This window comes from Vigna umbellata, chromosome 4, assembly GCF_029865625.1.
Source record: "Vigna umbellata cultivar VRB3 chromosome 4, Vumbellata_1.0, whole genome shotgun sequence".
NCBI classification, from domain to species: domain Eukaryota; kingdom Viridiplantae; phylum Streptophyta; class Magnoliopsida; order Fabales; family Fabaceae; genus Vigna; species Vigna umbellata.
The window spans coordinates 21,335,840-21,351,369 of NC_142168.1; the positions used below are offsets into that span (position 1 = coordinate 21,335,840).

Consider the following 15,530-nt stretch of genomic DNA (forward strand, 5'->3'; position numbering starts at 1 on the left):
TACTCTATTTTCTAGGTTCTTACAAAAGTAAAGTAAAGAGACTAAAAATATATCGTATACTAACGATTTTTTATTATATTATTGTATCCATAGACACTAGTTATTATGTTTAAATATTCTTATTTATAATTACATTGATAATCTTTCAATAAGTTTCTTTTTGTCCAATAAAAAATCGATTTAACCATGATATTTTTCTAATTGTTATTATATGGATATGTGAACCATTTATGACAAGAAAATTATTAAATCAAATTTAGAAATCCAAATAATTAGTCACTATATTAATTATGTAAATATTAATTAAAATATTTTGGTGTGTAAAATAGTCTTTTTTATAAATAAAAAAATTATAATTAGTTAGTTAATTAGACTTTAAATTGGTTATTGTCATTAGTTTTAAAAGTTTTAGATATTTAATATTATTGATTTTAAATTAGTCTCAAATTTTAAATTAAAAACTAATTTAGTGACAAAAAATGTAATAATATTAAAAACCAATTTACACTCTAATTATTATGAATAATAATAATTTTTTTAGTTTATAAAATAGTATTTAAATTAGTTAATATAATGACTAATTATTATTCATTTCTTAAATTAATTATTATTTATAAAATAGTATTTTAATTTTTTTCTTTACGCTCCTAAAATTTTGTTTTCTATGTCATATATTTTCTATTAAATGGTGATATGCTGAATTAGAAAAATCACTAAGCCATCACGAAATACAGAATAATAAGAAAAATAAAGGATAAGGAAAAAGAATATGGATGAATACACTGGAGAGAAAAAACATATTTTAATCTAAAATCTTTAGTTACTTTTTTTTTTTTTGAGATTCCATTTACAAGAATTATTTCTATATTGAAAAAAGTATACGAATATTGAAATTTACCATAAGAATGGTCAATATTGATCTTAATATCACAGGAAAGTAATTCCTATTATAAGGAATATAAAAATTATTTATTTAAAATAATAATAATAAGAAAAAAAATCAAAATTTAAACACAAGTTTAAAATAATGTTACCGCTGCTTTAGTTTGTACCAGATCTTGAAAACTTTCACTATTGTCATGTCATAAAGAGTGTCTCCCAAATTATTTAAGAACTTGAAATATGCATCACGCCAAGAAATGTCTTATTAAGATTGCGCCAAACACTCCCCAAAAGCTTATATAATATAATATAAGCTTTTGGGGAAGATTCATTAATCACATGCAAGAGAGGAAGGTAATAGAAAGGAAAAAAACACATAATGTATTAGTACAGAACATGACTCAAAAATCAATAATTATGTCATTTCCAACGTTTTGAAGATTCATCAAATTATTGTATGACTAACAACTTCACAATCATAATAGGCTTCCTGAACAACCATTACAAAATAAAAATGGAGAAGAAAGAAACATTTAAAGAAAATAAATGTTTAGAAATCTTCCTCAGTTATCGATATCCAGAGTACCTCTTTCCTCTCTTTTTTTTGTCCTTTGAGCATGGTACCCTCACAATCATTCTAATCTTCAAATTCCATTTTCTCTGGCAAAAATTAAGCAAATTATATTAATTTTGCCTCAAATAAAAACAATAAAAAGATAACGTAAAAAAACAAATTCAAAACAAACTTATATTAAAAGGCAAAGGAATAGAAAACTCCAATAATTTAATATACTACTAATTACAACTTACCATTTATTATAAATAATGTATTTATAGAAATAATTATATCTATTATCCATGAAACTAATATTGCAATGTTTAAACATACAAAAGAAAAACCAACTTATTATGAGAATGTCAACAATTTTGAGACAAAATTGAAAGAGATAAAAATAAAGAGACTGAAAATATGTCTTATGCTAACGATTTTTTATTATTTTATTCTATCCATAGACATTAGTTATTATCTTTAAGTAATATTCTTATTTTCAATTACATTGTTAATCTTTCATTAAATTTCTTTTTATCTAATAAAAAATCGATTTAACCATAATATTTTTGTAATTGTTATTATTTGGAAATGTGAATCATTTATGACAAAGAAACTCATTAATCAAATTTAGAAATCAAAATAATTAATTATGTGGATATCAATTAGAAATTATTAGTATGTAAAATAGTCTTTTTTATAAATAAAAAATTATAATTAATTTGTTAATTAGACTTTAAATTGATCATTGTCATTAGCTATCAAAGTTTTACATATTTAATATTATTAATTTAAAATTAGTCTCTAATTTTAAATTAAAAACTAATTTAATGAAAAAAAAACTTAATAATTATAATAATAATAAAACAAAAAAAAAAATCAAAATTTTAACACAAGGTTAAAATAATGTTACCTGTAGCTATGTTTTGTAGCAGATTTTGAAAACTTTCACTGTTGTCATGACATAAAGAGTGTCTCCTAAATTATTTAAGAACTTGAAATATGCATGACGCCAAGAATGTAGTATTAAGATTGAGCCAAACACTCCCCAAAAGCTTATAGCAAATCCAATTGTCATACTTATATAATATTCACGATTGAAAATCAAATTGTCATCCTCTTGAAATTTAATAATTGGTCCTTGTCTTGCCACTCCATCAATGCACAATTCCTTTAATGGTGGTCCACAGAGATCAACATTATCTTCATATTTCGATGCATCGAAACTCTGTAATTGTGTGCCAGTTGGAATTTTTCCAGATAAATTATTATGTGACAAATCTAACATACTGAGTCGGTCAATTTGAGCAAGACTCGAAGGAATAGAACCAACAAGTTGGTTTCGTGACAAATCAAGAAATTCAAGTGATGTTAACTCTCCAACATTTGAAGGAATTTTCCCTGTCAATTGGTTTCTTGATAGATTCAATGACACCAATCCAAGTAAACCCTCAATTTCTTTTGGAATTTCTCCTGATAATTGATTGCTTGAGAGATCAATGCTATTTAAAAGTGATAATCCCATATTTGTGAACATTTGTTCTGAACCTTTCCACATTAATAATGTATTCAAATTGTATGAAAAGTAAACTTTGATACCACTAGTGTTGACCAAATATTGATGAGCTTGATAATAATCTCTCAAAGAAGTCATTTGAGCCATTGAGAAAAAGTTTTTTATGCATTTAGGAATTTGTCCAGATAGATTGTTTAGCGAGAGATCTAAGAGTTGAATATTTTTGAGATAACATATTTGCAATGGTAAATTTCCAGAGAAATAATTGCTTTTCAAGCTTAAAAATTGCAACTTTAATAATTCCTTCCCAATCCAATTTGGAATAGATCCTGATAATCTATTTTCTGCTATGTCTACCATCACCAACTGTGTGCAATTCTTCAAGAAGGAAGGAATTTTACCTGTTAAATTATTGCTTCTCAATAACAAAACTTGAAGTTCAAGGAGTGATCCCATTGAAGAAGGAATCTCTCCTGAAAACTTGTTCTGACTCATATTTAAGTAAGCCAATGACTTCAAATGGGTCCAACAGTCTGGAATTTGTCCAGAAAACTTATTATTTGAAAGGTCTAATTGGTATAAAGATTCAGCTACACCATTAGAACATAAAAATGAAAAAGAATTTGTGAATTTATTGTTTGATAGATCAAGAGATATTGAGCCTCGTAAAAATGGCGGAACATGACCTTCAAATTGATTTGATGCAAGTCTAAGAAAATAATAATGATTTTCTATTGGCAAATTTGGAATCGTACCTTGTAAATTATTGTGTGAAATATCAATACTCATCCAATTTGACAATCCAAATTTGGTCCAAAACCATTTTGGAATGGTACCTAATATTTCATTATTTGAAATGTCAAGATAAATAAATTCATTTTGTTTCTCTAGCCATTTGGGAAACAATGGACCAAGCTTGCAAGACCTCAATTCAATACTATATAATTGAAAAGTTGAAGCCCAATTTTGAGTAAAAGTAAGTAAGTTATCTGACAACATCAATACCCTTAACTTTGTCATATTAAAAAAATGAGAGTCAGTTAACACACCTTTCAAAGAGTTTGACTTCAAGGATAATACCTCAAGTTCTGTTGGAAATCGAAGATCTTCAGAAATTGTCCCATTTAGCTTGTTACTATCAAGGTACAATTCTTTTAATGATGGGAACATTGTTGCGAGGTTGCGAGGCAAAGTACCCCTAATTTGATTCATGCCTAGATCTAAACTTTGCAATGATGAGGATAAGTGATGCATTATTGTTGGAAGGTTTTCACTTAAACTGTTACTAAATAGGTTCAATGAACGCAAAACAGTACCATTGTGAAGTAATTTTGGAACTCCATCCAATCGATTTCCTGATATATCCAACGTTTCCAACTTTGAAAATATTGAAAAATCAGGTAATGTGCCATTGAATTTATTCTGACGGAGATATAAATTTCGCAATGAGTATCTAGAACATCCAGACAAATGATTAAATATCACTGTGAGATCTTCACTCAACTTATTATCAGACAAATCTAATAACTCTAAAGTACATGTGCTCCCAAATGATTTTGGAACACCACCTTCTAAAGAGTTAGATCCAATTGACAACTGCTCTAAATGAGATGGCAATCTAGTGCCTTCAGGTATCTTCCCACTCAATTGATTGTCAGAAAGATCCAACTTTTTTAAATTTGAAAATGCTGAAAGGTCAGGTACGGAGTCTCTGATTTGATTCGATTTCAAACTCAACTCTTGTAGTGAGTATCTAACACAAGCACTGGAGAAATTATAAAGAATTGACGAAAGGTCTTCGGTAATATTGTTTCCAAACATGTCTAATGAACTTAGGGTGCATATATTCATGAATGATTTCAAATCTTCACCCTTGAACACATTATTGGAGAGGTCAAGGTGCTCAAGCGAATTCATGGCCAAGCCAAAATGATTTGATGTCAAACCCTTCAAGAGGTTCGAACTAAGGTCAAGCTCAACAAGGTTGGAAGTGGTGTTTGACAGCCACGGGAATATCATCGGTTGTGTGAAGGAGTTACGAGAAAGATCGAGGACAGATAGAGAAGTAGAAAAATTGAAGTTGGAAGGGTTGAATGAAAGGAGGAAATGATCGGAAAGGCCACATTCAATTAAACTCAGTTCTCTTAGTTTTGGTAGGTTGGCAATGGTTCGAAGGCAGCTAGGAGAAGTGTTAAAATTAGATATGGAAATGAAGGAAAGATGGGTTAAAGAATTAAGATTAGATAACCATTGATCTCTACTGACAATTTTGAGAGCACTATCATATCCTCCAAGATAGAGTTTATTCAAATTTGAAAGGTTTCCAAGTTGGGAAGGAATGTATCCTTCAAAAGAATTGTAGCTGAGATCAAGATATTGCAGCCCAGAGAGATTTCCAAGTTGGGAAGGAATGAATCCTTCAAAAGAATTGCACCTGAGATCAAGATACTCCAATCGAGAGAGATTTCCAAGTTGAGGAGGAATTGGACCCTCCAAATAATTATCAGCAAGATTCAAATATTTCAAATGAGAAAGAGAACTTATCTGAGTTGGAATTTGTCCGCTAAAAAAACATGAAGAGAGATCAAGATATCTCAAGTTGGTAAGAGAGCCAAGAAACTCTGGAATATTAGTGTGTCGAAAAGAATTGAAACTGAGGTTCAAATACTGTAAGTGTCGTAACTCCATTAACGACTTGTGGATCTCTCCGCTGATGTAACGCTGAGAAGAGACTTCATAATAACCACCAAGAGAAGGAGATTCATTATATTGTCCAGGAAGGTGGAGGCTTATAATATGAGCGGTGAGGTTACTGCAGCGAATCCCCTCCCATTGGCAACAGTCAGGAGTGGTCCAAGAGGAGAGCATGCCGTAACGATCGACAATGGCAGCCTTGAATTGAAGGAGTGCTTCCCTCTCCTTTGGAAGGCATCTGATATGGTGTTGTCCAAAAGCAACCTGCAACACCACACTCACCACAAACATAAACATCATTACTTTCAGAATATTCATCATCAAACAGAGAGAGTGAATAGTATAGAATTAGATTGATATGTGTTCTGAATTTAGCACTCCCAATACCCACATTTATACTCACACCAACTCCTTCATTACCTATTCTTCTCACTCTTCTGCATTTCAATAATATCAATTGACTACGAAGAAGACTTGTGTATTTTCATTTTAAACGACAATATTATATGAAAATCAAAACATCAAACTCCTCCTTACAAATAATTAATGAATTGCAAGTTAATATTTGAAAACAAAATTAAGAAAGTGCTCTCAAAATTAAAAAAATTGTAAGTTCCACTAAATACTTAGAAAATATTTTAATAGTGAAAGCTTATGTCACCATTGTTATAAATTTGAAAATGCTGAAAAGTCAGGTACGGAGCCTCTGATTTGATTCGATTTCAAACTCAACTCTTGTAGTGAGTATCTAACACAACCACTGGAGAAATTATGAAGAATTGACGAAAGGTTTTCGATCATATTGTTTTCAGATATGTATAATGAACGTAGGGTGCATATATTCATTAATGATTTCAAATCCTCACCCTTCAAGAGGTTCCAACTAAGGTCAAGGTCAACAAGGTTGGAAGTGGTGTTTGACAGCCACGGGAATATCATCGGTTGTGTGAAGGAGTTACTAGAAAGATCAAGGACAGATAGAGAAGTAGAAAAATTGAAGTTGGAAGGGTTGAATGAAAGGAGGAAATGATCGGAAAGGCCACAATGAATTAAACTGAGTTCTCTTAGTTTTGGTAGCTTGGCAATGATTCGAAGGCAGCTAGGAGAACTGTTAAAATTAGATATGGAAATGAAGGAAAGATGGGTTAAAGAATTAAGATTAGATAACCATTGATCACTATTGACAATTTTTAGAGCACTATCATATCCTCCAAGATAGAGTTTATTCAAATTTGAAAGGTTTCCTAGTTGGAAAGGAATGTATCCTTCAAAAGAATTGTAGCTGAGATCAAGATACCGCAGCCGAGAGAGATTTCCGATCTGAGATGGCACACTTCCCTCAAAAGAATTGTAGCTGAGATCAAGATACCGCAGCCGAGAGAGATTTCCGATCTGAGATGGTACACTTCCCTCAAAAGAATTGTAGCTGAGATCAAGATACTCCAACCGAGAGAGATTTCCAAGTTCACGAGGTATTGAACCATTCAGATAATTATTATGAGCAAGATTCAAATATTTCAAATGAGAAAGAGAACTTATCTGAGTTGGAATTTGTCCGCTAAAATGACATGAAGAGAGATCAAGATATCTCAAGTTGGTAAGAGAGCCAAGAAACTCTGGAATATTAGTGTCTCCAAAATCATTGAAACTGAGGTTCAAATACTGTAACTGGCGCAACTCCATTAACGACTTGTGGATCTCTCCGCTGATGTAACGCCCAGAGACTGCATAATATTGGCCAAGATTAAAATATTTATAATAAATTTCTCCGTGAAGGTCCAGGCTTATAATATGAGCGGTGAGGTTGGTGCAGCGAATCCCCTTCCATTGGCAACAGTCGGGAATGGTCCAAGACGAGAGCATGCCGTAATCATGAACAATGGCAGCCTTGAATTGAAGGAGTGCTTCCCTCTCCTTTGGAAGGCATCTGATATGGTGTTGTCCAAAAGCAACCTGCAACACCACACTCACCACAAACATAAACATCATCACTTTCAGATTATTCATGATGATGAAATAGAGAGGGTGAATAGTATAGAATTAGATTGATATGTGTTCTGAATTTATCACTCCCAATACCCACATTTATACTCACACCAACTCCTTCATTACCTATACTGCTGTTCTAAGTCATCGTCGTGTTTGCCTGTTTTCCATTTTTTTGTTCATCATATCAACTAATTTTTGTGGTCCATTAATAATTTTATTATGCATTTAATGCATGCAAGATTTCAATATCAATTGACTACGAAGAAGGCTTGTGTATTTTCATTTTAAACGACAATATTATATGAAAATCAAAACATCAAACTCCTCCTTACAAATAATTAATGAATTGGAAGTTAATATTTGAAAACAAAATTAAGAAAGTGCTCTCAAAATTAAAAAAATTGTAAGTTCCACCAAATACTTAGAAAATATTTTAATAGTGAAAGCTCATGTCACCATTGTTATAAAATTTGAATATAGTATTACAGAATATCTTGTACAGAGGACGATGATGTTGTTCGGCAATATTTTCATTCCGTTTCTTTCGCAAGGATTGTATTTTTTATTTTTCTGTTCCCGCAAGGTTTGTGATTGAGTTGTTGAACACTTCCTTAAACCACGACGTATTTTCCTGGTTTAGTGGGCAAATTGACTCACTCCTAACTCTATAAATAAAGTCTTTCATTTTTAAAATATTAATTTTTTTTTCTTTTTCTAAAAATATTTTGGATTAATTTTTATTTTTTTTAAAAATTCTTGCTAGTTCGGCTTTTATTCCTAATCTTATTCTTTTTAATTTGGGGTATTGGGACAAAATGTAAAAAATATTGCCAAATTAAAAAGGAAACTTCAATACATCTTGTGATTATTGGAAAATTAGACATTGGTTTTTATTCAAATAAAATGACATGCATGGAAACGCCTCCACTTTTCCACCCTTGTCACTTTTCTCATTATCAATGGTGGGAAATTTTTTGGAACAATAATTCTATTCCAATCGATTGACTTATCCGAAGACTTGTGAAAAAGAAAGGTAACTAACATGAACTGAAAATTTTTAAATTAAACGACAATTTTATGTGAAAAATAATCGATCAAATGTTTCCTTAGGTAATCGTCTTTTAACTTTTAACAACTTCTAATATTTGCAATAGCTTCTTTTATGAATAGCAAGATGGTTAATTTGACATAGAAAGAGTTCAAATAAACAGTCCAACAGTTTACAAATGACTAAAAAAATAACGTTATTTATTTCCATGTAGAAATAAAACGTTATCTAAAATAAATACCATTAGGAAATTTATATTTTGTGTGATTTTTATTAAAATTTGTGAAATTATTTTTAATTTTTTTTTATAAATTTTTTAAGTTCTACGAAAAAAATGATTTAAATAATAAAAATCCAGATAGGTCATAAGTTAATTCATATGGAATCAACGTTGGCAGCAGCATCTGGGGCCGACAAAAGGAGCAGTGGAAGTGAAGGAATGATCAAGAGAGTAATGAGAAGAAAGGTTTTGCTAATTCGTTTTCAAACAATTGTTTCTTCAAATTAAAAGAAAAAAAAAACAATAACAAGCCGGATAAAATACTCGTTATTGTAATACAAACAGTTTATGTCACAACTTTTACCTCGGTTGAAAAAAAGTTAACAATTACATTAAAAATATATATATGGTGCAAAGTAATTTCCAAATTACATTTATAAAGAAGAATAAAAAGAAAAAGTGCATAGAAATAAAAGTAGAAATGAAAGTAATTTCACATTTTATTATGTTAAAGATTGACTTATATTTTAAGTATTATTTTTTATATTATTTTTTTTCATTTTTTTTGTAACATCCCAACGACCTATCTTTGTAAAACTGATTTGTAGTATTATTAACATGTGATTATTCTATTATATAGTTTTATACTGTATTATTGGGATGTTACATTAATGATATCAGAACGGTTTTGTTACTACTAGACATGCCACCATGAGCGATGGAAAAAAGGGAGCAAATCCATAACTTCAAAAGGCGCTGAGAGCGCGTAAGAGCTTGGATAAAGGCGTCGTTAATGACATGGTGGTCGCTTGGTCGAGATGGTCAAAACCATGTGATCGTCGGTCGAAACTAGAACTTTGGTAGTGACAACGGTAGACGATGGCACCGACAACGGTAAATGGCGTCGTCGTTGTCGGCGATGGGTGTAGCGACAGAGGCAACTAGAATTTTTTTTTACTCAAAAGAACCTTAGGCTTTAGATACCATGTTCAATATAGTGAAAAATTATATATAGGATTAATCTCCCTTGTGTTCAATATACACATAGAGCTCTCTGTTTATAATAGAAAAAATATGGGCTAAACTCAAAATATAAATAAAAAATAATAACAAACAAACTAAAGATAAAAGATAAATATCACTAGTAAAAAATTGGGTTTTTACAGCGCACATTATGCCACGGTTCACTAGAAACCGCAGCATAATGGTGCGCGGTGGCAGTTTTGTAAATAAATCGAAGGAATATGCCGCGGTTCAGAGGGGAACCGCGGCATATACGCCAGTCAACCATCCCCTTTGACGCCACGTCTGAAAAAAAAATTAAATAACAGCCTATATGCCGCGGTTCTCTGGAAAACCGCGGCATATACCCCTGCCAATTTATTGCAGGGGCTGACTGAGTCAGAGAATTTCAGAAGTTACAGGGGTATATGCCGCGGTTCTGAGAGTAACCGCAACCTATTCTCCTACCTGAAATAAATTTAAAATGAATTTGAAATATTTAGAGGAATATACCGCGGTTGCCCTCCGAACCGCGGCATATAGTTTAAAAATAATTTCAAAAATGTCATCTTATACCACGGTTGCCGCCGAACCGCGGCATATAGTTTAAAAATAATTTCAAAAATGCCATCTTATACCGCAGTTGCCGCCGAACCGCGGCATATAGTTTAAAAATAGTTTCAAAAATGCCATCTTATACCGCGGTTAAGTAGTGAACCGCGGTAGATTCCCCAGTCAGAGTTAAAAAATAAAACTTTGGAACAGTATCGTCTTGTTCGCGCAGACGCTCAACAACTTCGAGTTTTCTTCTCCCGCCGACCACCCATCTCAGTTCCCTCGTTTCTTCACCGTTTAAACTCAAAATTGTTCGGTCATTTCCCATTTTTGACGATAAAAAATAGTTTTAGCCGATCAAAATCGTTTGAAACGCCTGTCATTCCTCTCCGCTGCCATTCCCGTTTGTTGCACCAAGCTTTTTCGTCGCCCCTGTTCCAGGTATTTATGCCCTTTTGCATTCTTAACATGATTTCCTCATTAGTGGTAACTTTAACAAATTTTGATAACTTTAACAAATTTTGATTTTTTCCTAAATGTTGAATTCATATACACTAATTAATATGAATTGTCTTTTGCAGAGATTCAAGACACTACTATATGCAGGTCTGTTTTTGTGGTAGTGGATATCACAAAAACAGACCTGCAATTTTAAAAAACTGCAGGGGAATATGCCGCGGTTGTAACCCCAACCGCGGCATATAGTGGACAAAATTTTTTTTTTTAAAAAAAGGATTTAGGCAGCGGTTCTTTGGACAACCGCGGCATATTCCGCAACCTATATACCGCGGTCATAACCGCGGCCTAAAGTCTCTGACTTACTACCGCGGCTGAATATGCCGCGGTTCGTAAACCGCGACGTATAGTGAAAAATAACCGCGGTAAAAGCCCCTCGCTGCACTAGTGTATAAGATAAAAATAATATAGCTAACAATATTCATCACAAATTGAATCAATTGTTTTCTTTATAGTCAATTAAAATAATTTACATCATAAACTAGATTTGTTGTTTAATTTATATACTGAATTTAAATTCTTTATATTGATTATAAATTGGATCAATTTTTCATTTATACTAATTTATACTTAATTTATACTTAATTTAAATAATTTACTTGACTTGACGTCTAATTTCGAAACATACAGGAAAATTCTAAATAAAGTTGAAGCTGAACATACAACACATGATAAGTGTTGGCATATATGAAAGCAGAAGATGAAGAAGAGACTTATGATCATAATGGTTGGAATGTTGAATATTTGGATTGAAATAGTGTATTTTGACCAAGAAGATGAATCATGAATACATGAGCAGTTTCATTATTTAATTCAATGTCTCATGTTATTCACATGTGAAAAGGCTTGAAGGTGAGAGCACAGGTGGGAAAAAGAGGATTGAGAAAGTCTACACTGCCAAAGCATGAGAAACGTTGCTTAATTTGCTTTTATACAAAGAAGTCTATGAAAGACTAACAATTTCGTGCAATTCTTTTAGTTTCCATTTGATGTGATTGATGACTCAATTTTCTAAAACGTTAAAACCAGTTAGAAAAAAAAATTATAATGTCTGATCAATTATTGTATTTTTTCTATCATTTACTAATTTAAAAAAATATAAAGTATGATAATAATAATATATAATAAGATAAATTAACTTAGATAAAAAAATAAAAAATAAAAACCTCAATTTTGAAAATAAACTTACCCAAATTTGGAAAATAATTACCTTTTCGGAAAAATCTTTTCCTTCCTTAAAACATTTTTGAAATGATTATTTTTTAATATAAACTAACAATCGGACTAAGAACTATTATACCTAATGACTAATTTTTTAGTGATACAAAATTTTACAAATGTAAGTATTTTATCTTTTAAGAGACCTTAACTGTAAGAAGTATTTCGCTTTATATGTTTTTATTCCATGTATTTATAATCATTCTCTACTTAATTAACCCCGTAATCAAGTACATATATACATTTAATTTCCTTAATTTAGGACTCGATATCCCTAGTATTTTGTTTTATCCTTCAATTCCTTGATTTGTTGAAATACTAGTGCATATATCCGTGTTTAATAAATCTAAATTTAATTTACTTCATTTTAATTTTTTAATATTTTAATCTGAGTTTATAATTGTTTTCTTAAAATAATATAATTATATGTGAAATTAAATTATTATTTTTTTCATAATAATTTCAATAGAAACTATTATATTATTATCGTTGTGTTATTATGAAAAAAAGTTTTTAAAGGTAATAGAATTTGTAACATCCCAAAATACAGTATAAAACGATACAATAGAATAATCACATATAATAATATTACAACTCAGTCTTTCAAAAGAGATTCAATAGAGATATGGCCGAACGGCCTTACAATATAACGGGAAGTTAAAACTGCACACTAGCTACAACTAGGCCGAACGGTTTACAAAAGAAAAAGGGGTAAAAAATGATCGAACGGTCATCGTACAATTAAACTAACTAATAACCGAACAGTTCTACAAAAGAAGTAGCCAAGAGAGGTACAAATGGTAATACAAAGAAAACCAACAGTTGACCGAACACTTCTACTGTTCGGTCATAACTTCCACCTCGACCAGATTTTCTTCTGCTAGCGCTTCTTCCAGCAACTCATCTCCTTCTGCTCACATCCACACGGATGATCATTGCAACAGGACAAACGACAGAACATACAAAACGGACAAGAAAGGAAAATAGGGTAAGCTTATGTAATTAAATTCAAGTATTAACATAGATTTCACACAATTTAATTAAATGAGCTAGTTCATTCACTTATACATGTAAAGCCTAATACTAGACTCTTACTGTCCGGACTGTATGAACTCTGTGTAGCTACGATGTTCGTGCACCCGGGTGATGTAGTAACTGGGAACCCTCAACAGCTGCCACCCGAGGTTAGTCCTATTTGTCCAAATTAACCATAAGGACTAGGACCTCCTGCCATTCCCACACATGACTTACCCTTCTTTACGTGAGAACGAGTAATCACGGAATATCAGGATGAACCGCCAGCTTAGCATGCCCACATTCATACTTTACCAATTCCAATATACATTCATGAGATATTCCTCCCTAGAATACTCGTTCATAACCATACTCATTTCTTCTACATCATATTCCTTCATCTTTCATTATAATTTAATATATATATATTATATTTTATATATTTTTTGTCATTTTATTTTAATTTTATTATAATATTTTATAAAAATATATTTTTTTAAATATTTGTGGGGTATTCGCCGGTATCCACGGATATCCGCGGGTTTTAAAATATCTGCGGATATTTTTTAAGCGGATATCCGTGTGGGTAGCGGGTCGGGTAGTGGGTGGATTTTTTTTTGTCGGGTCGGATTGCGGGTAGGCACTAGCTGTGCCCGACCTGACCCGTTGCCATCCCTATCTACGTGAGACGTCATCAACAAGATAAGTATGTTTTGAAATATTAATATTTCATAAAATATCTAATTAATAATAGATATTATAACAACTATTTTATATAGATATTTTAAATATATATAGTATAATCCATAATATATTATATGATATATGATATATTATATATAATATAGTATATAACTATAAATATAGTTATCTAATTATTATAACCGAAACATTTTTTGGCATGATTAAAATAGTCAAAGAAATTGTTGTGTTAGAGATAACTATCAACAACAATATTATAAAATCTCAAGACGATTTTGATACCTTGTTTATTATATATGTTATTTATTCGGTGCAATTCATAATATCTGGTAACCGAATCATTTATTATACGGTTATATACCATAATATATATCATCATGAGAATTTCAACAAGACAACATCTTGAAGAAATATATATAAAAATCCATGCCATCAACTATGCAAGTGCAGACTAAGATCTTGTCATAAACAGACTTCATGCTTAAAGTATCATGGAATTCAATTAACAAAGGGAAAGTCTCCTATTGCAAACACTGATTGCCAATTTCGTCAGCAAAGTTCATAATTAACGATCAAGTCCAAGACCGAGCGGTAAATCCCTTTCGGGAGAGAGGTAAAACCCTCTCCAAGCCGAACGGTAAAGTCCGTTCCCTAAGAAGCACTCCTAGGTCAAAGATCGAGCGGTAAATCCCTCTCGGGAGAGAGTTAAAGCCCTCTAAAAGCCGAACGGTAAATCCCGTTCACTAGGAAGCACTCCTAGCTCAAAGCAGAGAGGTAAAGCCCTCTCAAAGCTGAACGATAAAGCCCGTTCCCTAGGAAGCATTCCTAGGTCAAATACCGAGCGGTAAATCCCTCTCGGGAGAGAGGTAAAGCCCTCTCAAAGTCGAACGGTAAAGCCCGTTCACTAGGAAGCACTCCTAGCTCAAAGTAGAGAGGTAAAGCCCTCTCAAAGCTGAATGGTAAAGCCTGTTCCCTATGAAACACTTCTAAGTCAAAGTCAGAGCGGTAAATCCCTCTCGGGAGAGAGATAAAGCCCTCTCAAAGCCGAACGGTAAAGCCCGCACACTAGGAAGCACTCCTAGCTCAAAGCAGAGAGGTAAAGCCCTCTCAAAGCCGAACGATAAAGCTTCTTCCCTAGGAAGAACTTCTAGGTCAAAATCAAAGACCGAGAGGTAAATCCCTCTCGGTTCATGTTGAAGGCCGAGCGGGAAATCCCTCTCGGTTCATGTTGAAGGACGAGCGGTAAATCTCTCTCAGTTAATGTCGAAGGTCGAGCGGTAAAACGATCTCGGTTAATGTTGAAGGCCGAGAGGTAAATCCCTCTCGGATCATGTTGAAGGACGAGAGGTAAATCCCTCTCGGTTCATGTTGAAGGACGAGAGGTATATCCCTCTCGGTTCATATTGAAGGCCGAGTGGTAAATCCCTCTCGGTTCATGTTGAAGGACGAGCGGTAAATCCCTCTCGGTTAATGTCGAAGGTCGAGCGGTAAATCCCTCTCGTTTATAGTTTTTCAATTGACATTCATATTATAAATTAAATACAAATAATTACTAACTTTAAAGAGATTCGTGGTATATATATATATATATATATATATATATATATATATATATATATATATA

The 15,530-nt window shown here is 32.1% G+C and overlaps 2 protein-coding genes across 5 annotated transcripts; both read right to left on the reverse strand.

The window, feature by feature from the left end:
* Positions 1-2,351: 2,351 nt before the first annotated feature.
* On the reverse strand, positions 2,352-6,117 carry LOC148199531 (receptor-like protein EIX2). Of its 4 annotated transcripts, XM_088114228.1 has the most exons (3): positions 5,383-6,117; positions 4,318-5,310; positions 2,352-4,173 (listed from the first exon to the last, which is right to left on the reverse strand). In XM_088114228.1, exons 1-3 carry the CDS (start codon positions 5,961-5,963, stop codon positions 2,352-2,354), a joined length of 3,396 nt encoding a protein of 1,131 aa, XP_087970354.1. In that variant the 5' UTR covers positions 5,964-6,117. The 4 variants fall into 4 exon arrangements, with proteins under 4 accessions (XP_087970354.1, XP_087970353.1, XP_087970355.1 ...); XM_088114227.1 differs by having other exon boundaries at positions 2,352-4,797; positions 4,873-6,117; XM_088114229.1 differs by having other exon boundaries at positions 2,352-3,515; positions 3,807-6,117.
* A 191-nt stretch (positions 6,118-6,308) lies between these two features.
* On the reverse strand, positions 6,309-7,649 carry LOC148199532 (receptor-like protein EIX1). The gene has a single exon (XM_088112693.1). It carries the CDS (start codon positions 7,647-7,649, stop codon positions 6,309-6,311), a length of 1,341 nt encoding a protein of 446 aa, XP_087968819.1.
* Positions 7,650-15,530: the final 7,881 nt, after the last annotated feature.

What these genes read in the sequence shown, in the direction of transcription:
- LOC148199532 (XM_088112693.1), bottom strand. Translation starts at nt 7,649, where the DNA reads ATGAATAATCTGAAAGTGATGATGTTTATGTTTGTGGTGAGTGTGGTG.
- LOC148199531 (XM_088114226.1), bottom strand. Translation starts at nt 5,963, where the DNA reads ATGATGAATATTCTGAAAGTAATGATGTTTATGTTTGTGGTGAGTGTG. An exon ending in GAGAAGCAATAATTTAACAG is followed by an intron (nt 3,278 to 3,349) that starts GTAAAATTCCTT and finishes ATAGATTATCAG; the next exon opens with GATCTATTCCAAATTGGATT.